Source organism: Chionomys nivalis, chromosome 1 (assembly GCF_950005125.1).
Source record: "Chionomys nivalis chromosome 1, mChiNiv1.1, whole genome shotgun sequence".
In the NCBI taxonomy this organism is placed as follows: domain Eukaryota; kingdom Metazoa; phylum Chordata; class Mammalia; order Rodentia; family Cricetidae; genus Chionomys; species Chionomys nivalis.
This window is the reverse complement of record NC_080086.1, coordinates 190,474,809-190,498,806: the sequence shown is the minus strand read 5'-3', so window position 1 is coordinate 190,498,806 and position 23,998 is coordinate 190,474,809. Positions and strand designations below refer to the sequence as shown.

Here is a 23,998-nt window from a genome sequence, read left to right as displayed (position 1 = left end):
TCTCCCCCAACCTTTCCTCTATGCCCCCACCACTCCACTCCTCCTGTTTCTGTTCAGAAAAGGTGGCAATAAAGCATGGCATATAAAGTTGAGGTAAGATTAAGTGCCTCTCCTTGTATTAAGACTGGGCAAGGCAACCCCATATAATGAACAGGTTCTTCAAAGCCAGCCAAAGACAATCCCTGCTCCCACAGTAAGGAATCCAAGTAGAGCAAGCTATACAACTGTTACACATATGTAGAAGGCCTAGGTCGGTCCCATAAAGGCTCCCTAGCTATGGGTCTAGAGGCTGTGGCTTCTATGACCTGGGTTAGTTGATTCTATGAGTTTCCTTGTGATGACCTTGACCTCTCTGGCTCCTACAATCCTTCCTCCCTCTTTTCAACAGTATTTGCTGAGGTTGGCCCAGTGCTTGGCTGTGGATCTCTGCATCTGTTTTCCATCAGTCACCGGGTGAAGACTCTGATGACAATTTGGTTAGTTACCAATCGGATTCCAAGAGATGGCTACTTCAGGCTACCTATCCACTTTTGCTATGAGTCTTACGTGGGGTCAGTAAAAGAACTTCTGGAGATATCATGCCTGACTTTAAGCTCTGCTACAGAGATATAGTAATAAAGACAGCATGTTACTGGCATAAAAAGACAGATCAATGGAATCGAATAGAAGACCCCAACGTAAGTCTTTAAATCCACACACCTATGAACACCTGATTTTTTACAAAGAAGCCAAAAATTTTTTTGCAGTTTATTTTTACTTAAAAATTTCCACCTCCTCCCTTCCTGCCATTTCCCTCCCCCTCACCACATCGTCCTCCCCCTCCCTCAGCAGCCTGAAGAGCAGTCAGGGTTCCCTGCCCTGTGGGAAGTCCAAGGTCCTCCCCCCTCCATCCAGGTCTAGCAAGGTGAGCATCCAAACAGACTAGGCTCCCACAAAGCCAGTACATGCAGTAGGATCAAAACCCAGTGCCATTGTCCTTGGCAAGAATCCAAAAGTATACAATGGAAAAGAGAGAGCATCTTCGACAAATGGTGCTGGCATAACTGGACGTCAGCATGTAGAAGAATGCAAATAGATCCATATCTAGCACCCAGTACAAAATTCAAATCCAAGTGGATCAAAGACTTCAACATAAACCCAGTTACCCTGAACCTGACAGAAAAGTGGGAAATAGCCTTCAACACACTGGCCCAGGAGACCACTTCTTGAATAGAACACCAGTAGCACAAACACTAAGGCTGACAATTAATAAATGGGACCTCGTGAAACTGAAAAGCTGGGTGACCTGAGGCTAGACAGCACAGGGACCTAAGGCAAAACCAAATAACAGCCTAAAATATTGATAAAATGTCTCCTAATGATATTCTGTTATACTTGGAGATAAGTGTCTTATTCAACCACCATCAGCAATGCTTCCTTCTGCAGCAGATGGGAACAAATAGAGACCCACAACCAGACATTTTGAAGTGGGAGATAAGGGAACACTCATCCCTAAATGGGATGTCTCTATCAAATCCTCCCCTGAGCTAAGGGAACCTGGAGAAAGAACGTAAGAGCCAGAGAGTATGGAGTACACCAGGAAAATAACTCAGAGCGTGAAGCAGCATTCATAGGACCCTCACAGGTCTGCACCACGTTTCTGTGTGTGTGTGCACATGTACGACTTCCAGTTTAGTATTTTTATGAAATTCCTGCATGCAGACAAGTGGGTCTCTCTTACTCTTGGGCTCTTTTCCTTCTTAGTTTGTCTTGTCCACAAAGGTATGATAGTTTTTCTCTTATATTTTATTTTGTTATATTTAAAGATAAACTTAAGGTAAAGGTTAACAACTCAATTGTACTTGTTGGGAGTGGGAAAATCAGTTTTCTCCAATGGAGTGACACAGGATATATCAACCACTCCACAGTAGGCCTCATGTTCAGTAGTGTTGACCGACATGCAGTGAACTCCACAGTTTAACAATGGCTTGAATATACTTCCCAATATCCCTTTATTTAATTTCCATTCAGAAGTTACCATGTGTGGGTCTACACACACACACACACACACACACACACACACTTACTAAAGCAGTATAAAGTTAAATGCTCAAATGCATAGAGAAATCCAAGAGATGGTTTGAATTTTAGTATTTTATTTCATATACCCTAGCCATAAAGTCCCATATGGATTTTCAGCATTAATTACTGACACGTTATCAAGTTTCAAAGATTTATTCATCAGTTTAATAAACTCCAAAAAATCAACATGATTTCATGCATTCAGAGGAGTATTTCCTGGTCAAGTGGAAAATTGTGCGGATGCTTCTGAAAGACCTTCATTATAAGCAGCTTTATGGTGAGCTTCATGGTTTAGAAGTCAGGGCCTTCTTTCTTCAGTTTGCTGTAGTCCACATTCACTGAGTAGAACTTGGGGAAAAAATATATTTTAGATTACCAAAGACAAACATAGCTCACAAGTTTTAGAATTTGTTTCATCTTTTTCAAATAAGAACTCAGAAAAGAAAATTTTAAGAATACTTAATTATGTAAATGTAATATACACACAAAAATACATTATCTAAAATTTTAGTGGTTATTCAAGGAGATGATTTTGGCAAAGTAAATAAAGCATTCAATCTATAGTTTAAGTATACTCTATACTAGTTAGATCTATAAGGATTATCCATTGCAAAATTAATAATTATTCTTTCTGATGTACACTTCTATCTCTAAATTTTTAGTTCATATATATCTCTGTGTGCATATATAAATAAACACCCTATGTATGATATGTGGGACCCCGAGTCAACAGGAAGGAGGCTAGTAATATAGTGTTTTGTTGCTTATGCAACTCTTCAGCTCCAACTGTCCTTTTCTCGTGGGTTTTCTGAATGCTGAACACTGCCAGTCACTTTTGGTGATAGATTTAAAGTAATACGGCACTAAAACATGTCTAAGATTTTCAAATATTTCAATTAAGATCATTTTAGAAATAAATTTTACTCGAGTGCTAAACAATGTCTAACTCCTAGTGAGTTTGTTGCTGTTTTGTTTTTAGGTGATATATTTGAAATGGGTTTAGAATTTCTACTGGAAGAAACAAAAATTATAATCTTAGTTTTACTTATTCTTGGGCTAAAGAAAACTAAGAAGATAATGCTATAATTCCTTGAAAATGAGTTATTTATCTATAAAAGAATTATAAGCATTTTCTCCAGAGTCTGTGTACTGGTTTGAATAAGAATGGCCCCCATAGGCTCATATATTATTAATGTTTAGTCACCCAGGAGTGGAACTCCCCGATACTGATTAAAGGATTAGTTGTGGCCTTGTGGGAGGAGTGAGTCACTGGGGTAGTGGGCTTTGAGGTTTCAAATCCCATGCCAGGCCCAGTCCTCTTTCTCTGTTTGTGGATCGGGACATAGCTCCCAGATACATTCTCTAGCATCATGCCTGGTTGTTGCCATGCTCTCTGCCAAGATAATAATGAACTAAGCCTCTCTAAACTGTAAGCAAGCCCCCAATTAAGTGTCCTCTTTTATATGAACTGTTTTGATCATGGAGTCTCTTCACAGCAATGGAAGACAGACTGCATTAAAGGAGACTTCAGGGCTGGTATCTAGCTCAAAGTCACAGCAGTTGCCTATGTGAGGACCCAGACTCATTCCTTTCCACTGTAAAAAACATACAAACAAATGGTTCACAAATCTGTTCCCACAGAGATTTCTTCAAACCCCCTTTTCTTCAAATATATACTTCTTTACTGTAAGAGGCAGGATCTCACACAGCCTCCATGGTGTGTATGTGAGGATGATCTTAAGAGTTTATGCTCTCCTGCCTCCTCTCTCCAGCACTGGAGTGACAGGCACATGTCACCACACTCTTTTAAGGATACTGAGGACTGCACACAGAGCTTTGCACATTCCAGGCAAACAAACACTTTGCCAGCTGAACCTCATCCCCAATTCCTTACTTGATTTTTTAAAAAAGAAAACTCTCCAAGTTGTAAAGCATATCACCATGCTATCCTTAGGTTTATACACACTGGTCTAGGGTTACTTGGACAGAAAAATGTAAATAAATGAGCAATATTCTTTGCTCTGTCTTGTTAAGAATCAATTCACCTAGACAACAGAACAAGTTATACTAGTCTCTAACACGTTTGCATAATATTAGGTTATATTGAGATAGATATACAAGTATAATATGTGTTAAACAGAAAATAAACATCTAATAGATGCCAACAATGTCTAGCTGCGGTTTATCTTAATCATCACCATCTTCTGCATTCTAATTGCTTTATAAAAATCTAATTGAGGATCAAATTATAAATTACTTAAAACTGACTAAACTAAAAGGCTGGAGAGATGACTTAGTGGCTGAAAGCAAGTACTGTTAATCTAAAGGCTCAGAGTTCAGGTCCCAGCACCCATGTGGGGTGGCTCACAAACCACCTTGGTAACTCCAGCTCCAGAGCTCTGACATCTGTAATCTCAGCAGGCTCCTGTACTCATAAATGGAATTCAAAGCAATAAAAACAAATATTCAAAAACAAAGCCACTGCTAGGTGTGGTGGTTGTTACACACCTTTTAATCCAGAATTTTGAGGCAGAGGCAGAAGGATCAACCTTGATCAGGTTGAAGAACAACTTGATCTACATATCAAGTTTCAAGACAACCATGGCTACATCCTTAAACCAACTATTCTGCCAAAGTAGTGATGCATGCCTTTAATCCCTCGGCATTCTGAAGGCAAAATGGCAGGCAGGTATCTGAATTCAAAGTCAGCTTCATCAACACAGTGAGTTCCAGGTCAGGACTATGTAGAGAGACCTTGACTCAACAATTTTTTTTTCCCTCAAAACTAGTAGGCTTTTGATTTATTTGCTTTGTACTTAAAATTTTCTCTGGAAGTAATTTTGAAATCTGCTTTGCTTTTTTCACGTCCATGCCTCTGCTGCTTTTCTCAACAGTGGTCACCTTGAAAGCACCCTAGATGGCAATATCTGATAATGGCTTTGAAGCATTTCTTTCATTGATGTACTGCTGGGCCTTTAATCCTTAAACCTCATCTTTTCCTAATCTCTTGTAGTTTTATGAGTTTTTGCTTTGGGGAGCCAATAACCTCCCTTTATGAACTGAATATTCATGTCCTCCTAAAATGTCTGGTGAAGTTCTAGCCCCTAGTAAGAAATGACATTTAGAAACTGAGAATATGGAAGGTAATCAGGACTTAAGGGTAGAGCCTTCACAACTAGGCTATTTTGTTTAAAGAGAAAAACAGGGCCAAGTGTCTACCTCCTTTTCCTCTTGTGAAAGCATCCAGTAATCTTGTGAAAGATCCAGGATCTTCGGGAGGAAGAGACTGACTGGCTCTTTGGTCTCACATTTCCCACAATGGTGACACATTTCTGCTGCCAAGGTTCCCTATCCATGGTACTTTTTATCATAGCCATCCCAAATCTTAGTATCTTAACACTATTAATGTTTAGTTTTTTATTCACATTGCTGTTTCTAAGTCAAGTGCTCCACACTCATTTTATTCCAGTCTTCAGTTTGATGAGAAGCCCTTATTTGCCACTGTGGTTCCCAAGGGAAATGGAAAGAACAGGGGGTCAAAAACAAAACAGTTTAAAAGTAGTAAATATCATCTTCCTACCTGATTGCTTGCCACAAAAACAAACAAACAAACAAATAAATAAGGCGTATGGTACAACTGAGCTCTATTGGCCAAATAAATAAAATTCTTTTACATGAAGCCAAGAGTTTCGCACATGCTTTTAATCCCAGCACTTAGGATGTAGAGGCAGGTAGATCTCTGAGTGCAAGGCCAGCCTGGTCTACAGATTGAGTTCCTGGACAGCCAAGGCTACACAGAGAAACCAGTCCATCCTCAAAAAAGTTCTCTTTAGATAACAGAAAAATCACTATGGAGATGATAACCTCACTGCTTGGGTTTAAAAGCAAAAATAAGTAGACTTCGTTCATTCCAGGCTTAATGAACATCTAGATTGCGTTCACTTCACTCTTACTACAATATAACAACATTTTTCAGTTTCCACCCTCTATGAGGCACAAGCACTCAAGGCTCACGCTATGCCACAAACACCAGGGTTTTAACGCAGCAACGTTCCACTTTCAGTTAACAGGGCCTCACATCAGCCCGTCATCATATTCCAAGGCACCAGTAATTGGCACAACTGTTGGAATCATCTGGAACATTTCCTGAAATACCTATAGAGAATATCCCTTTGGTCAAACAACCAAATTCTAGTTCTTTGTTCTCTCTCTTTTTTTTTAAACATACATTTCCCCCCAGAATAACTGGTGCTTAAATTCCTAAAATAAAATAATGAATGAGAATGCCTGTTTATTATTTCTTGAGCACAGAGAAGATGGTTTGGTACAGCTTGGCTAGTGTATTTCTAGTTCTACCATTAGAGGACAGCAGCTTGTGTACTTAGAAGCCAAATTAGAGTTGGATTAAGCGAGTAAAAAGCCAGGCGGTGATGGCTGATGGTGGCACACATCCTTAATCCCCGCACTCAGAAGGCAGAAGCAGGTGGACCTCTGAGGCCAGCCTGGTCTACAAGAGCTAGGTAAAGGACAGCCAGGGCTGTTACACAGGGAAACCCTGTCTCAAAAAAAATGAACAAACAAAAGGAATAAAAAGAAAAAATAAAGTGAGTAAAGAATAATCTTTAAAGTTGCTACAAATAGTAATGAGAACACCTGTCTCTACCACAGACACTTTCCCCAGGTCTTAGTCAAACTCGGCTCAGCGTGACTCTTCTGGGGGGCTAAGGCAAACTGCTAGGTACTGAGGAACAATTGGATGCAGCAGAAAACCTAAGGGAGAAGTAGGCACGTTAAATAGATAGTTTGGCATGAAAATTATACCCGAACTCTTGGCAACAGAAGGTTTACATTCACAAATACAACACATAAGAAAGGTTATGTTTGAGAAATCAATAGTCATGGGACATGAATACAATCTTTCAAAGAGTAGCTAAATAGACCACTCTTCTGGGAAGGTGTTATAGTTTATCTATGAGGCTCATGGCAAAATTTTATTTTTAACTGACTTTCATTTCTTCCTACTAAACCTCACCAAAAGTATTTGAACCATACCAAGAAGAAAAAGGCAACCAAACCACCCAAGAGACCAGGCTGTCCATACTTCAAACGCAATGGCAGTAACTCTTCAGGTTCATCATGATAATGGAGTTTTGCCTGCACATCTCATTTCAAGAGAAACTACCACAGAGCCACAGATCTGTTACAATATGCTTTCCAGCCACGTTGAACAATGTTGTACCCTTACCTTATATTGTTCATTGGGACCCAGTTTGTTCCAAGGCTCTGGATTATTTTTCCTGTCCCAGCTAAAATGAATAAAACAGTATAATTATTATAGTAATAAAACACTACTTAAATCATGTTTTGAAATACTTCCTTAGAAGCTAATATTTTGAAGAGATCAAACTCATTCATTTTCTAGTAGGTATAGGATAGTATTACTTTCACTATGAAGCGAAACAGAAGTAGAATTCATAGTTAAACAAGCATGCAACTGGTAGAAATCACAGTAACAGCCATTTAGAATATCTGTCCTCATCCCTGTCTTTATAGCAGGAATGCTTGTATTTGGATTTTATAAAATCTTCTATTTTTATCATTGAGGTAATAAATAAAAGTTTATAGACTCCCCATTAATCATCTCCAACTGCAAAAAGGATCATTTTATTGTTTAAAAGATAAAACATTCACACAGAACAAGAATCACGATTACGTATTTTATAAAAAGCAATGATTCCCAGGCATGGTGGCACACGCCTTTAATCCTGGCACTCAGGAGGTAGAGGCGGACAGATCTCTGTGAGTTCAATGACAGCCTGGTTTGCACAGTGAGTTCCAGGACAGCCAGAAATATATAATGAGGCCCTGTCTCCAAACAATAATAAACAAACATAACAATTATTATCCCAATCTGAAATGAAATGAAAGACTTAGCAATTCTACTTTGCCAACAGAAAACTAAAACTCAGTGAAATTGGGTAAACTGATGAGACAGGAAAGGTAAATGTCAGCAGCAGAAAGTCCTGGAGGCTGCATGGATGTGAAATTGTAGTTGTTTGTACTGTGCTACCTCTCCCAGGGCTGTGGTCCCCAGGGCAGCTTCCTCAGCCATTCAAGCTTGAAGCATCGGGAGACTCACCTGACATCTGGATTGAACAATGCCAGGCGCATCACATACAGTGCTGCTCCAGTACCTCCTGCTCCAATAAATACGAAGAGAGGAATCAACTAGAACAAAGAATAGACAAAACATAGTACCCATCATCACATTCCTTGATCTTGTCCAAAATAAGACTACAATGGCTCCTACACGGTAACATCCAAATCCATTTCGCTAACTTGTCCTAAAATGTGAACAAAGGTTGATCTTAAATGGAAGCAATGTTTCTTTTCAATTGTATTCTAAAGGCATTAGGATTATTTTGGTTTTAAGAGACTGACTTCTTGCTGGGTGGTGCTGTCACATGCTTTTAAATCCCAGCACCCGTGAGGCAGAGGCAGGTGGATCTCTATTGAGTTTGAGACCAGACTGATCTTCAGAGCGAGTTCCAGGACAGCAAGGGCTACACAGAGAAAGCCTGTCTAGAAAAAACTAAAAATAATAAAGATAACATTAATGGTAGTGATAAACACACAATCTCTGTGAAATAAAGAGCATAGTCAGCTGGCAGACATGTCTGTCACAAGCACTGGTTTTAGGAAATAACTCTGAAACCAGATTTCTATTAAACTTGCTAAGTATTTAGAAAATCAGGCTTAAGTCAAAGATTAGTTATCTTAGGGACTGTCATAGGGGGAGTTTACTGAACAAAAATGAGATGTCAAGAAAACTTAAGTAAATGTTGCAAATGCAAGGTATCCAAGAAAAGTAAGGATTCCAGGATGACGATCCCTTACATTTCAGAAGGCTTGGGGATGCAATGCAGGGAATATAAAAGCCTCAAAAGCCAAGATAACAAACCTGACCTTTCATGGATTCTAACCCACTCCGTGTACCATTCAACCCTTTTTTGGAGCAACCAATCTGCGAGAGCGTGGCCAGCGTTCCAACACTCAGAATGTTTACCTTCCTCCCTGATGTCTGCCACCTTCTGCTTCTGGCAAAACTCCGCAACGGAAAACAGTAACAAATAAAAGGCTTCGAGCAACCGGGTCAGGCCAACCACAAACAGGGTAAACCCCAAGAACAGTGAAACCGGAGCGTGCCCAGGGGACTGAGGCAGGTGCACCAAACACAGAAGCCACCCTGGAAAAGACCATGAACTTACGCTGGGATGCTTCTTGGCTTGCCCGATGATCTGACGGAGCATGTTTGCGGCAGAGGCCTACCTCCACGGAGACAGGAGAACCAGCGTGGGACGCACACCAAGCGTCTTCTGCAACCCGGCTGAGCGGACGTCCAAAGTCACCCAGGACCTCCTACCTGAAGGACCCCTGGCTCGGAGGGCAGGCTGCGGCACGAAAGCCCGGATGCGGCTGTCCTCCGCAGTGCCAGAATGGCTCAGCCTTTGAGCGGTCGTGCTCACCTAGCCCGACTTCTGCATTCCACCGAGAAGCACAGGATCCTTCAGTGCTTCGCCATGCATCCTCTCTGATGGGTATATTTCGGCGTAGAAACCTGAACTTCTAGACTGATGAGACAGGCACGTTTTAGGACGACACGCGTGTGATCAGGGTCAGCGGGCGGGCGCGCCTTCCCTAGCGGAGCCTCCGGGCCCGGGCCGCACACGAACGCGCTTAGAGGCGCGCGTGCCGTGCTCGCGCAGGGCCGCCTGGAGGCCCCGGAGGGAGCTAAAAGGCGCCTCAGTGGCTCCCACAGGACACAGGTCCTGTCTGCAGCCGCCAAGGTCAAGGGCTGTGGTTTGAGACCGCTTGCAGCTGCTTCCTGTCCCCCACTGCGCTGAGGGACAGAAGTTAAAAAAAACTAGTGAGTGACCTTCGTTTCTTCAGTGTGATCGCTACACTCCCAGGTCATGACACTAGCCTCAAAAAAACTTCTGCAACATGCCACCATCCCTTCTGGGTTCAGCTATTGCATATAGGTCGTGTTCCTAAACTTAAGAGTTTCTACTACCCTATTTCAATTTTCATTTATTTCTTTCTAAATTTGCTTTCACCCCCAAAAGACAGGGTTTAATGGAACACATACAATCACAATGAACAATCTGAACCCTTTCCAACTCCCTACATATATTACAGTTTTCAAATAATAAGACTAAAAAGAGGAGACGTGTTCACTGGAATTGCTAAACTGAAGAAGCAGTGTTAGCCAAGAGAATGCTACCAGTGGAAGTGTATAAGGAAAACAATTCAAGTGAAGAAGTTCTGAAGCTCACAACTGCTAACATGCTGAAGTCTGTTATAGCTGGAACTCAAGACCAAAATCAGGGACTGGAGAGATGACTCTTAACACTTACTGCTTTTTTTTCAGAGGTCCTGAGTTTAATTCCCAGCATATAGAAATGGAGAGAGTGGACAACTTTGTCTTGTTCCTGATTTTAGTGGGTTTGCTTTTTCTCTCCATTTAGTTCAATATTGGCTGTTGGCTTGCTGTATATGGCCTTTATTATTATGTTTAGGTATGTTTCTTTGTATCCTTGCTCTCTCCAAGACCTTTATTATGAAAGGATATTGTATTTTGTCAAAGGCTTTTTCAGCATCTAATGAAAGGATCATGTGTGGGTTTTTTGTTTTTTGTTTTTTTTTTTTTTTTTTGCAGTTTCTTTGTATGGTGGATTGCATTGACAGATTTTACATATGTTGAACCGTTCTTGCATCTCTCGAATGAAGCTTACTTGCTCATGATGGATGATTTTTCTGATGTGTTCTTGTATTTGGTTTGCCAGTATTTTGTTGAATATTTTTGCATCAATGTTCATGAGTGACATTGGTCTGTAATTCCTTTTCTTAGTAATGTATTTATGTGGTTTGGGTATCAGGGTAATTGTAGCCTCATAAAAAGAGTTTGACAATGTTCCTTCTGTTTCTGTTGTATAAAAGGAACAACTTGAGGAGTATTGGTATTAGTTCTTCTTCAAAAATCCTGTAGGACCGGGCCGTGGTGGTGCATGCCTTTAATCCCAGCACTCCGGAGGTAGAGGCAGCCGGATCTCTGTGAGTTCAAGGCCAGCCTGGTCGACAAGAGCTAGTTCCAAGACAGGAACCAAAAGCTACAGAGAAACCCTGTCTCGAAAATTCAAAAAAAAAAAAAAATCCTGTAGAATTCTGCGCTGAAACCATCTGATCCTGGGCTTTTTTTTTTTTTTTCCTAGGGGAGACCTTTGAGGACTATTTCTAATTCTTTAGCAGTTATAGGTCTACTTAATGCTTATCTGGTCTTGATTTAATATTGGTAAATGATATTTACCAAATTAAAATTAAAAAAGAAAGTTGTCCATTTCTTTTAAGTTTTCCAATTGTGTGGAGTACAGTTTTTCAAGATTTGACCTGATGATTCTCTGGATTTCCTCCATGTCTGTTGTTACGTCCCTCTTTTCATTTCTGATTTTGTTAATTTGGATATTCTCTCTCTCTCTCTCTCTCTCTCTCTCTCTCTCTCTCTCTCTCTCTTTCTGCCTTTTGCTTAGTTTGGATAAAGGTTTGTCTATTTTGTTGATTTTCTCAAAGAACCAACTCTTTGTTTCATTGATTATTTGTATTTTTGTATTTTTTCTTTGTATTTTTTTATTTAGCACTCAATTTGATTATTTCCTGCCATCTAATTCTCCTGGGTGAGTTTGCTTCTTTTTGTTCTAGAATTTTCATGTATGTTGTTAACTCACCAGTGTGGGATTTTCCCAGCTTTTTCATGAAGGCACTTAGTGCTTTGAACTTTCCTCTTAGCATTGCTTTCATTGTTTCCCATAAAATTGGGTACGCTGTGTGGTCATTTTCATTGAATTTTAGGAAGTCTTTCATTTCTTCCTCTATTTTTTCCTTGACCCACTGGTGACTCAGGTGGGCATTGTTATTAAACTGAAATATGGGTATACAATTTTAATCCGAATTAAAAACTGAATCCAAAATTACATAAGTATACAACACAAAATGAATGATTTTTTTATTTTTAAACTTATCATTCTTCTTTTTGCCTATATATGTTTGCAGGTAGTGATGTATGGTGTGTTTGTGTGTGTGTGAGAGAGAGAGATATGATTGGGTGGGGAGCGGAAAATCCCAGAGAAAACTATAATACTGACAAGACCTGATGGTTTGATGGATACAAGTGAGTAAGGAGAAAAGTTAAAAATAATATCAGAGCCAGGTTTGGTCATCCATTCTTTTGATCCCAGCACTCAGGGAGGCAGAGGTAGGCAGATCTCTGTGAGTTTGAGGTCAGCCTTGCCTAGTGTGCAAGTTCCAGAACCACCAGGGCTACATGCGGAGAAGCCCTCTCTTGGAAAAGAAAAAAAAATGGAAAACAGATGTAGGAGTTGTTTTATTAATGGGGATCAATTTGTCACTGGAGATGGATTGAGGAAAGACTCAAAGAGCATCAAACTGAGAAACTCCAGCATGTAATGCTTGTTTGGATAAAACCAACAAGTGATGTGGGATTTCCCTCTGTATGTTGTAATTACCATTAATGAATAAAGAAACTGCTTTGTGCTGTGGGAGGACCTTCTGTTCCTTCAGCCAATAGCCGCTGAAGTACGAGCCCACTGTGCTGCAGGAGCGCCTTCCGCTCCTTCAGCCAATAGCTGCTAAGATACCAGCCCACTGGGGCATGGTCTATTTATCTTTAAAAAAGAGCGGCAAGCCTCAGCCTGCTCTCTTGGTTCCCACACTTGGTTCCTGCTCCTACTCCGGCGACTAGGCTCCTTCCTGACAGTTTGTGCTTTGTGAGTTTTAACCCCAAAATAAATGCCCCTTTAAATACTAACTGGTCGGGGATTGTTTTGCGCACTAGCTTTGAACCTATAGCAGGGCAGAGTTTAGCTAGGCGGGGAAAACTAAACTGAATGCTGGGAGGAAAAAGGGCAGAGTCAGAGAGAAGCTGTGTAGTCCCACCAGAGACAGAAGCTGGTTGGAATCTTGCTGGAAAGCCACAGCCAGGTGGCAATACACAGATTACTAGCAATGGGTTAAATTAAGATGTAAGAGTTAGCCCATAAGAAGGTAGAGCTAATGGGCCAAGCACTGTTTTAGATAATACAGTTTCTGTGTGGTTATTTTGGTTCTGAGCAGCTGGGACAAACAAGTGGCCCCCTTCTTGCTACAAACATGGAGGGGAACGTGGATGATATGTGGTGAAGGTTATGTAAAGACTGGTGTGGTTTTCTTTCTTACTTTTTTTGTCATTAATTCAGAAAACTTTTGCTAAGTGACTACTCTATACCAAATACTGTTGCTTTTGCTTTTTTTGACTGGCCTCTGACTCTTGCCTTGGCGTTCCAAGAGCTGGCATCACAGACATATGCCTACATGAACATCACTTAGATTCTAGACATTTAGAATTGGAGAAAAAAAATACTGTGACCTAACAGAACTACCATGTGGACTAAGAAAGGCAAGTAATGAACAGATAAAGTAACTTTAGAGAGTTATAGGCATGCCAATAACCTAGACCAAGAGCTAGAAATGACATGGATGAGAAGGGAAGAAGGTTATGTTAGCTAGAGTGGGCGAGGAAAGAGCCTTTTGAAACCTAAATGAAAAGAAGAGGCAACCAGTTAAAGATCTAGGAAGAACAGTATAGTTAAATGAAACTGCCCAGAGGCTATAAAAAAAAGAGCAACAGAACCAGGTAGTGGTGGTGCATTCCTTTAATCCCAGCACTTGGGAGGCAGAAGTAAGCAGATCTCTGTGAGTTCAAGGCCAACCTGGTCTACAAGAGCTAGTTCCAGGACATCTAGAGCTGTTATGTAGAGAAACCCTGTCTCAAAAAAAACAAAAAAAAACAAAAAAAAAAAGAAAGAAAAAAAGACAAAAACAGCAACAGAAGAAAGTATGCAAAAGTAACTGGTCCATGCATAACAAAGGAAAAAATGATGTCACTTAGAGATAGCAATCTTGCTAAAGTTTTATGTACTATGGTAAGGAGTATGATCATTTTAAAAATCAGTACAGAAAGTATTCAAGTGTAAACAAGGGAACTACAGTAGTTAGTACAGCCAGACTGGCTGAAAAAGATTACAAGATGGGGAAACCTTTTACTGAATATTTCATTTGGAATGAAAAATACTGGTAATAAAAAGTAAGTAGATTTACAGAAATGGCATAATTCAAAAGAAAGTAAAGTGCAGGTGTTTGCTCTTTTTTTGTTTTGTTTTTTGTTTTTTGCTTTGGACCATTGACCTAGTTCCAGACATAAGAATAATATGGGCAGCCAGGTTTATATTGGAAAGTTAATAAAGCAGACTTACACTATGTAAATTTGACTAAACTGTAACCAACAGGTCAAATTGTCAAAATTTAAATTTTGCATATTAAATTTAGAGTAAAGAGGATGTGGCCTGTATATTAAGTAGGGTTAGAGAGTAGAGGTGACAGTTTAGAAAAACCATGACAGAGGAAGCATTAAAAAATTCAATGTGAGTTTCAGAATAGGGATTTTCTGTGTGGCAGATTATATCATTTCCAAATTCCTCTGACTTGTCCTTAGGAAAAGCAGTCATTTAATTGCCTCATTAGTATCAGGTTTGATTAGATGACATCCTTTAGTAGAAAAGAAAATCTGAGAAATCGCACTTGTCATGCAGAATTATTGGCCCCCTTGTGTGCTGTTCTCTCTTCTCTTTTCCCTCCATGACAAGATCAAGTTTTGATCTAGACAGTGGTTGCTTTACCAGCTCGGGTGTGAAATTGAAAGCTATTTGGAGAAGAGCCATTGCTTGCCTATGATGGGCACGTTTTGAAAGTAGGGAAGAGAGTTTTATTGTTTCAAGTCATAGTACTTGTGATTAGCAGCATAGTCTATCTCAAAAAGAATTACAGGTTTGGTCAATGATGCAGAGACTTGACTAGATTTAAATAGAAGAGAAGTCAATTGTATATTGCTAAAATAGTAAAACAAAAACAAAAACCCTCATAGCTTTGGGTTTCAAAAACTGAGATGTGAATTGATATTTCATTTCCCCAATTTTCTGGAGAAAAGAATCAGATAGAAAGATATGCTTGTGCTTATGAACTCCTTGCATGGATTCAAGCCAAGAATCGAGGAAGTGTGCTGACAAAATCAGCATTAATCAAAGACCATTTCCTACCTTAGCTCTGTAGCAGCTTACACCCGGTGACGTTTCAGCACCCGTGTACAGTTCTCATTCTTTTGCTTCACTATAGTTATCCAGTCTCCAGTCTCTGTTCCACTGTAGAAATTTGGTTTTTTTTGTTTGTTTGATTGTTTCGGACAATTAAAGTGGTTGTGAATTCAGAGATCTTCAGACCAATCAAATACAACTGTAGAAAGCAACAACCTAGAAATCACAGAATTGGACCGGGAATGAAACTCGGTCCTACATTCCTCAAACTTTATGTGAGGGCTGCCATACTTAGCACTATAACAGAAACAACAAGAAGATAAAATATGGGGCAAAACAAGGAAGGAAAGAAAAAGTAGGTCAGGGAGGACAGGAAGAGAAAAGATAATAAGATTCCACAACATCATTTGTGGATCATAGACTCTGAGTAGGAAATAATGAGTGAGTGTTAGGGTCTCAGAGGTGAGTGGATTTGGAGCAAAAAGAATCAAGACCTGAATATCTTGAATGAAGAGTCCTAAATGTTTGTAATGAAAAAGACAGACTCTGTTATAGTAGCCATTTGTTCATATAAATATATGCTTTTTCTAGAAAAATTATATTTAATTCTGCTAGTCCCAATCTCAGATAAGTTACTTGACTTGGAAAATGAGGCATACAGAAAATAAAAATAATATAAAAAGATGACTGGTGAGGTGACATAGTGAAAAAGCTTACCTTTCAAGTAAGGGGGTCTGAGTTTGACTCCCCAGAACTCATGGGAAGTCACATGTGGTAACATGCATCTCTAGTACTACTACAGAGAACAGAAAAACCCTAGAAGCTAACCACACAGCTTGTCTGGATATATAATAGCACACAATAAGTAATCCTGGTGCAATTGGGAGGTGAGGGCAGGCAGATCTCTGTGAGTTCAAGATCAGGCTGGTCTACAGAGTGAGTTTCAGGACAACTGGGGCTGTTACAAAGAGAAACCCTGCCTTAAAAAAAACTACAAAAAAAAAAAGAAATAAAAAGTAAAGATATCCTGTTTAAAACAAGGTAGAAGACAAGGATCAATCCTCGAGGATGTCCTACAACCTCCACATGACAGCCAGGATTCATACATTCACACACATGAACCTGCGCATACTCGGAAATATAAAAAGAGCAAATAATATAGAAAACATTAAAATTGTAGCAAAGTATCATATCACATGGTATTATCGGGGAAAAGGGAACTTGTAGTTCATACATATAAAATATTCTTAACAAAGCAAAGAGAAATGAAAGCTTATACCGTGAGTTCAAAGTGTGTAGAAGGGGCTGAGTTTGGTGCAGTGGAACTTGGTTTTCATAGAGAGGAGACAAGGGAAACGAAGATGAAAGTTAACTCAAATTTGGGTGAGGTTAAGATTTGAAATTTTATCCTTTAAGTGGTGAAGACTCAAACAGTATTTCTAACCACAGAATAAAGTAACTACATGGCATAAGATCTTAATAATGGATTGGGTGCCTTTCAACCATTTCACTTTGAGTTTTGTACCATGCTTATTTCTTTTTCTTTCATTTTAATTTTTTGATTGATCTAAAAAATATATAAATAATAGTTGTTCAAATTAAATGAAACTGTAGCCAGACTTTGTGGCATATCTCTATAATCTCAGCATTGGAGAGGAAAAGGCCAAGAGGTCAGCCTCAAGGCTAGTCTTAGCTATGTAGTGAATCTGAGGCAAATCTAAGCTATAAAAGACTGTGTCTCCAAACTAAACATCAAACAAATAGTTATTATATAGTAAATACCTCTAAATCCCCATCAATAGCACCCAAGATAAATTAATGCTCTTATATTAGTCCTTGAAGATGCAAGCCTAGAAAATTCTGGAAGTTATGGTGATTATGTGTTGTTATTAATGCATGACAGCAAAGAAATAACTTCTTTTGAGAAAAATAATTTAATAAATGAGCCATAGAATACAATTATATTAATGTAAATTGAAGACAGAATCATATTTTTGTTCAGTTTGCATTTAGAATTTTAATTATTTTTCTAGTAGATAAATTGACAATTGGAGTTATTTTTCTGATAACACAAATGCAAATACCTTCACTTGTTAATAAAGATTCTGCAGCTATCCTTAATCTAAAAACAAATATGTTCATCTACTAGTAAGACAATTTAACATAAACTACCACTAATTATAAAATTTCTATTAGAAAAATGAAAGCATTTTTGTCTGAAAGTTTACTCTGAGTGTATAAATCTCAAAGCTTCACTGCTATAGTTTAAATTAAATACTTGAAATACTTTATGTGTAAAATTCAATGAATATTAAAAAGTTGAGCCACAGTAATTTAGCAAGTACTTCTTTTCAGTGAAACCTTATGACTACATAATATTTTAGAGAAAAAGATGTGTGTTTGTCTTATTTGGAATAAGACATCAGATATCTAATCTTTATATGATAGACTTTAGATTATCTCATTTTTCATCTCTCTTCTTTGATGCTATTTATTATCTACCTGGTGTGGGAAGTCCTTCTGTACATGTGTTGCTTTTATTGGTTAATGAGTAAAGTATCTGCTCTTGGCCAATGACTTAGCAGAATAGAGCCAGGCTGGAAAAGACACAGAGAGAAAGAAGCAGGAGTTGCCATAAAGCCACCAGAGGAGTAAAACATGAGCTACTAACTGGAACCTTGCCGGTAGGCCATGAGTCTCATGATAAACTATAAAATAATGAGTTCAATTAAGATGTAAGAGCTAGCCAATAAGAATCTAGAACTAATAGGCCAAGCAGTGATTTAAATAATATAGTTTCTGAGTGATTATTTAGGGTCTGAAAGGTCGAGAACAACAACAAAAAAAAAAACATAGTGGCCTCCTACACTTATCTTCAGTTTTTATTTCCTCTATGGATTCTTTAGTTCAGTCAGTCATTTGCTCATGAACGTATATTGAATGCTTGCTAGGTACTACTTGTTGTACTGAGTGGGGGTGGCCGATATACAGTAACAAAGGTTTATGACAAATATCACAACAAGAATTAGTATATAATTTAACTTTCTTTTATGATGTTTACTTAATTTACAGAAAATGAAATAATTATCTGCCTGCTGTGTGTATGGATTTGTGTGTGCAGGGGTATCAGAGGTTAGTGTCTAGTGTCTTCCTCAGTCACTGACCACTTTAGTTTTTGAGGTAGTCTCTCACTAGACTGGAGCTTGTGGATCTGACTAGACTAGCTTGCCAGTAAGCTCCAAGAGTCCTCCTGACCTTTCCTTCCCTTCCTCTGGAATTGATAGGTGTATACTACAGCCCCCTGCTTTTACATGGCTGCTAGAGATTGAATCAGGTCCCCATGTGTGTGCAGCAAGCACTTTGCCAATGAATTATATCTTCAGATCATGAAATCATTTTTGAAATCACTGAATCCATGATATCTGTGAAGTAACTTCAATTAGAGACATGTTTAGCCAGGTAAGATGTGTATCATTCATGAGATCAATAGAATTTGAAAATGAAGAGTCTACAGATGAGAGTTAATACAGTGAAAATTTGGTGTGGTAAGTCCTTCTGTATATGTGTTGCTTTTACTGGTTAATGAATAAAGAAGCTGCTTTTGGCCAATGGCTTAAGAGAATATAGCAGTCTGGAAGAGATATATAAAGAGAGTAGGTGGAGTCAGAGAGATGCCATGGAGCCACCAGAGGAAAAAGACACAAGCTGTCATCCAGAACTTTGCCAGTAGGCTTTGAGCCTCATGGTAAAATATAAAATAATGGAAATAGGTTAATTGTAGATGTAAGAGCTAACCAATAAGAAACTAGAGCTAATAGGCCAAGCAGTGATTTAATTAATACAGTTTCTGTGTGATTATTTTGGGTCTGGGAAGCTAGGAACAAACAAGTGGCCTCCTACAACACAAACTGATGAACTTGTTCACAACCAATGTATAAAAGGAATGTGTAGAAAGAGAAGACACTCTGTCTAAGACTCTCAAGACTACGAGCAAATGAAGACCAGGCCAATAATGATACAGTAAAACAATCAGAACTGAAGTTTAATACATCAGTCAGGAGTCAACCAGAGAAGCAGAACTTCTAAGCCACATAGTAAAATATTTATCATAGTAAATTGCTATGATACAGTCTGTGGAAACTAGCATTTCCTGTTCTACCTGAGGTCAGCAGAGGAGTCAGTAGGGAAAGAAGAGACCTTCCAAACAAAATCACATTAGACACATGATAAGCATGACCACAAGAATAGAAGCTACAACACTGGTGGCTCCTGTTGCCTCCAAATTTCCGATATCAATATCTAATTCTAATATTATGGGATTCCCACAGAAGAATCCACAGCTCTTTCTAATAAAACTAAATAAAATTCCAACTAGAAGGATATGTAAGAAAGGAATCTGGCAGGGTGAAAGTACTAACAATTGTCCTAGGTGATCTCAGCATTCCGGATGTGCCCCTCCTTAACCCCATTGAGTTATGTGTCCCAATGTCTCCTTTGCAAACAGGTTAAGCCACATTAACTAAGAGCACAACACCCTATTTTCCTGTTTATTGACTGGCATGAATGGCTCAAAGTGAACAAGTAGCAGTCTAAGATTTTAGTTTAATAAAATCGTTGTACATGCTGATAGAAGCATCCCTCCATTGAAACTAAAATGTCTATGCCAGCAGAGCTTTGTTAAAAAGTGATGACTTCACAGTGAGTGACTAGGGTTATAGAAACAAGAACTGCTTTCATATATAAGTCCCTTGTTTCTAGGCACTATTTGCTAACTTAGAATGTACATTATCTAGAAAACTGGCTCCACCTCACCAAGGTATTGCTTCCAATTGGCACTGTAACTGTGTCTTCAAAACATAATCCCACCTATTTATATTAAGTGAGCTGTTTATGGGGACAAATCATATGTTAAATCTATCAAATTCCACGAGTTTGATTCAATTTTCACATTTTATTTTTGTAAAGTGAGTTTATTGGACAGACGCAATACTATGCCAAGCGGATAAGCAAGTCAAATCCATGACTACAGTGTTGAGGCATTGATAACAAAGCAGTGCTTTTTTAAAGACCATTCATTCTTCCTTTTTCTTCTAACTCCTTGATGAACATTCATTTAAAACAAACATTTTCACATTCTTTGTCGATTTTGAAACTTTATTTTTTCTCTTTGTAATTGTCCTGACTGTCCTGAAACTCATTCTGAGATCAGCGAGAGCTAGAACTCAGAGATTTGCCTGCCTCTACCTCCTAAGTGCTGAGATTAAAGGTGTGCAGGAACATTTCACACACACACACACACACAGAAGTGCACACGCACATGAGCCTAGATGTTTTACAACTGTCTATAACTCTGATTTCAGGTGATCTGACACCTTCATACCAATGCACACAAAATAAAGTTAAATTTAATAAAAAAGAGAAATGTGAATTAACTGATAAAGATGACAGAGTTTCTTTGGGGTGATGTAAATGTCCTAGAATAGTGGTGATGGTACTCTTGAACAATTCTTTTAGCATTTTTGTTTTATTTTGTCTCTGTTTCTGTTTTTGAAGACAGGGTTCTTCTGTGTAATAATCCTGGTTGTCCTGGATTCACTCTGTAGCCCAGGCTGGCCTCTAACTCACAGAGATCTGTTTGCCTCTGCCTCCTGAGTCCTGGATTTAAGGCATGCACCACTCTTTTGGTATATTTAAAGCCACTTCACTGTATACCAGAAAAGAATTAATTTTATGGTATGTGAACTATATCACAATAAGGTTATAATAAAATCTCAGCCCTAAGTTGAGCACCCTCAAAAATGAATCTTATTTTTCTAAAGAGATGACTAGCTGGCTATGGCATGGAGGTAAAATGAAAATGTAGTTTTTATGACACTTGTTTTAGCATTTGAAGTTTTATCTATCCTATGCATGAAAAATTGAGTTCTATAAAATATTTTTCAGTATTGTTCCTTTGTTAAATATGTTCCCAATCTCTCCGAGTTGAGACTTGAATCTTTTACTTGACCCTAATTTCTCTATCATTGTAAATTTCCTGTCATTTCTTTCTGAAAGCACTTAGGATTTTCTTGAAGTTCAGAAATTCCAGCACACTCGGCTAGTTCCCTTTTTTTGAGAGAGGGTTTCTCTGTGTAGTCCTGGCTGTCCTAGAACTCACTGTTTAAATGAGGTTGGCCTTGAAACCACAAATCTGCACACCTCTGCCTCCCCAGTGCTGGGATTAAAGGTGTGTGCCATCACTGCCTAGTTATTTGTTATTGTTCCTCTTGAATATCCCTGAAATACTAACTACAGCATGATTAAATCAGCTCGAGATTTGCTGGAAAGAATTTGTCTTTAAAGGGGTTTGAAATGATAGTTGTTTGGCTGCCTGCTGCACTTTTGGGTTGTTAAATTAGCTTAGCACTGCGAGGTTAGGGGAAGAGAATTATTCTTAGTGATGAATGAATCTATTTTTTTTTAACAAAGGTTCTCACGATGTAGTCCTGGCTTGCCCTAGGAATTTAGTATGTAGATCAGGATAGTCTTAAACTTAACACCGGTCTGTCTGCTTCTGCCCTAAGTGCTGGCATTGAAGGAATGGGTCACCATATTCATCTGAAAAAGTTTAATCATAAAAGATTACCTATCAGACAAGATACAGTGCTCTATACAGATTAACACTTAATGTTTAAGAAAAAGGATTTAATAGTTTGGAAGTAGATACTTAAAATATATATCAATGATGTCACAAGGACAAATTAAGGAGTTCCCTCAGGAAAGTTGGGAACGCCTTAATTTTACAGAATTAAACTGTAAAAAAGTTTAATTAAACAGAAAAGTTCTGTATACTCCTTGAAGTTTACAGAAGTGCCTTTGTAATCCACCTGTCAGGAAATTGGTTCAGTTACTGCTTTTGTAGCTGCCCATATCATAGCCATGTATCAGCCAGGACACTCCTATCTTGGCACAGGAATAAATTCTTCGGAAGCTTCATGCTTGCTGTCTTGCCTGGTACAGTTTGCTGCCACACTACAGGAAGTTGGCTACTACTTCTTTTTTCACACATCTGCACTCCCATTTCTAAGAGACTCTGAGACCTGTCATACAGATGAAGAGGAAAGAGATGAGTCTAATTTCAACTAGAAAGGAAGGTCTAATTACATTGACAAAGAGAGGTTCTCTGATGTTGCAACCCATTTTCAATTCTTCAGGTATCCTTATCAATCAATATACTCAATGCTCACAAAGTGTCTACAGTCTCAATCTGTGGTTCCAGTTCACTGGCTGTTGGCTTTCTTCATTGATTTTATGAGATGAGATTCTTTTAGAGCAATAATTCTCAAAGACACAAGTGTGGATACTGCTGTTGAATTTTCTTTCCAAGGGACATTTGGCAAAGTGTGGATACATTTTGAGTTGTCACAGCTTGAGTGAAGCTGAGCTGTTATTGGCATGCAGTGGGTAGAGGGAAGGAGTTGGAACATCTTACAAACAGGGTCACCTTCTACAGCACACTATCTAGCCCAAAATATCCATAAGTGCCCACACTGAGAAATCCAAGAGAGAGAGAGAGAGAGTTGAATCCCCTGGAACTGGAGTTGGAATTGAACCTGGGTCCTTGGGAAGAACAGCTAGTGCTCTTCATTACTGAGCCATCTCTCCAGCCCTGTACTTCTTGAAACAAGTTTTGAGATAAGAATTTAAAACTGGGCTTTTTGCTCATCATATAAACGTACAGATATATTTAATATTTATTATTTAAATATAGATCTAATATTTATTATATTTGAATATATGTTCATTCAATAACTACATATTTGAATTCATAAATATATTTAAATATATATTTAAATGTATATAAAGTTCTTAGAGTTGCTTTTCAGTCCAGTTCAGAACACTTTTTTTTTTTGCTTGTTGCTCCATCTTGATGTTCTATTATCAGAAGTAATTGTTGCCCTATTGACTAGGATCAACAGGCATTTTATTCCAGGTGATCACATGTAATATTTAAATAATTATTTCTCACTATAATATTTTCTTTCTGTTGGTAATAAGATTTTTACTTTGTTTCAAGACAAACCATGTCAAATGAATCTTAATTTCAAAGTGGTGGGATTTTTATTTCCTTTTTATTTCTTTTTAAAATTTTTATTTACTCTTCTCTAATGTATTACATCCCAACCTCAGTTTCCCCTCCCAACCCCTCTGCCACATACCCCACCCCTATTCACTCCTGTTCAGTTTCTCTTCAGAAAAGGGCAGGCCTCCCATGGATACCAACCAAACATGGCATATCATGTTGCAGTAAGACTAAGTAGACACAACCCTTATTATTAAGGCTAGACAAAGCTATTCAGTATGAGGAATAGTATCCCAAAAGAATCAGAGACAGCCACAGCTCCCATTGTTAGGAATCCCACAGAGACCAAGGCACACAATCATAACATATATGCAGAGCCTAGACCCATGCAGGCTCTGCGATTTTCAATTCAGTCTCTGAGTGCCTCTATGATCCCAGCATACTTGATTCTGTGGGTTTTCTTGTGATGTTCTTGACCCTTCTGAATGCTACAATCCTTGCTCTCTGCCCCCCACCCCCTCCTACAAGATTCTCTGGCTTTGGTCTCTTTTCCAGTTGCTTGATGATGCCCCTGATGATGATTGTGCTGGGCTCCTGTAAACACATATAGCAGAGTATCATTAGAAATCATTTCATTGACCCTATCCCCCACTCCCCACCTTGGTGTTTGGTTGTC

General features: G+C 38.7%; 1 protein-coding gene across 1 annotated transcript; it reads right to left on the bottom strand.

Annotated features, from left to right (window-relative positions):
* Positions 1 to 2,115: 2,115 nt before the first annotated feature.
* On the bottom strand, positions 2,116 to 9,499 carry Ndufa4 (NDUFA4 mitochondrial complex associated). The gene is made up of 4 exons (XM_057790797.1): positions 9,330 to 9,499; positions 8,201 to 8,289; positions 7,307 to 7,367; positions 2,116 to 2,409 (listed from the first exon to the last, which is right to left on the bottom strand). The coding sequence occupies exons 1-4, from the start codon at positions 9,369 to 9,371 to the stop codon at positions 2,353 to 2,355; spliced, it is 249 nt and encodes an 82-aa protein (XP_057646780.1). The 5' UTR covers positions 9,372 to 9,499; the 3' UTR covers positions 2,116 to 2,352.
* Positions 9,500 to 23,998: the final 14,499 nt, after the last annotated feature.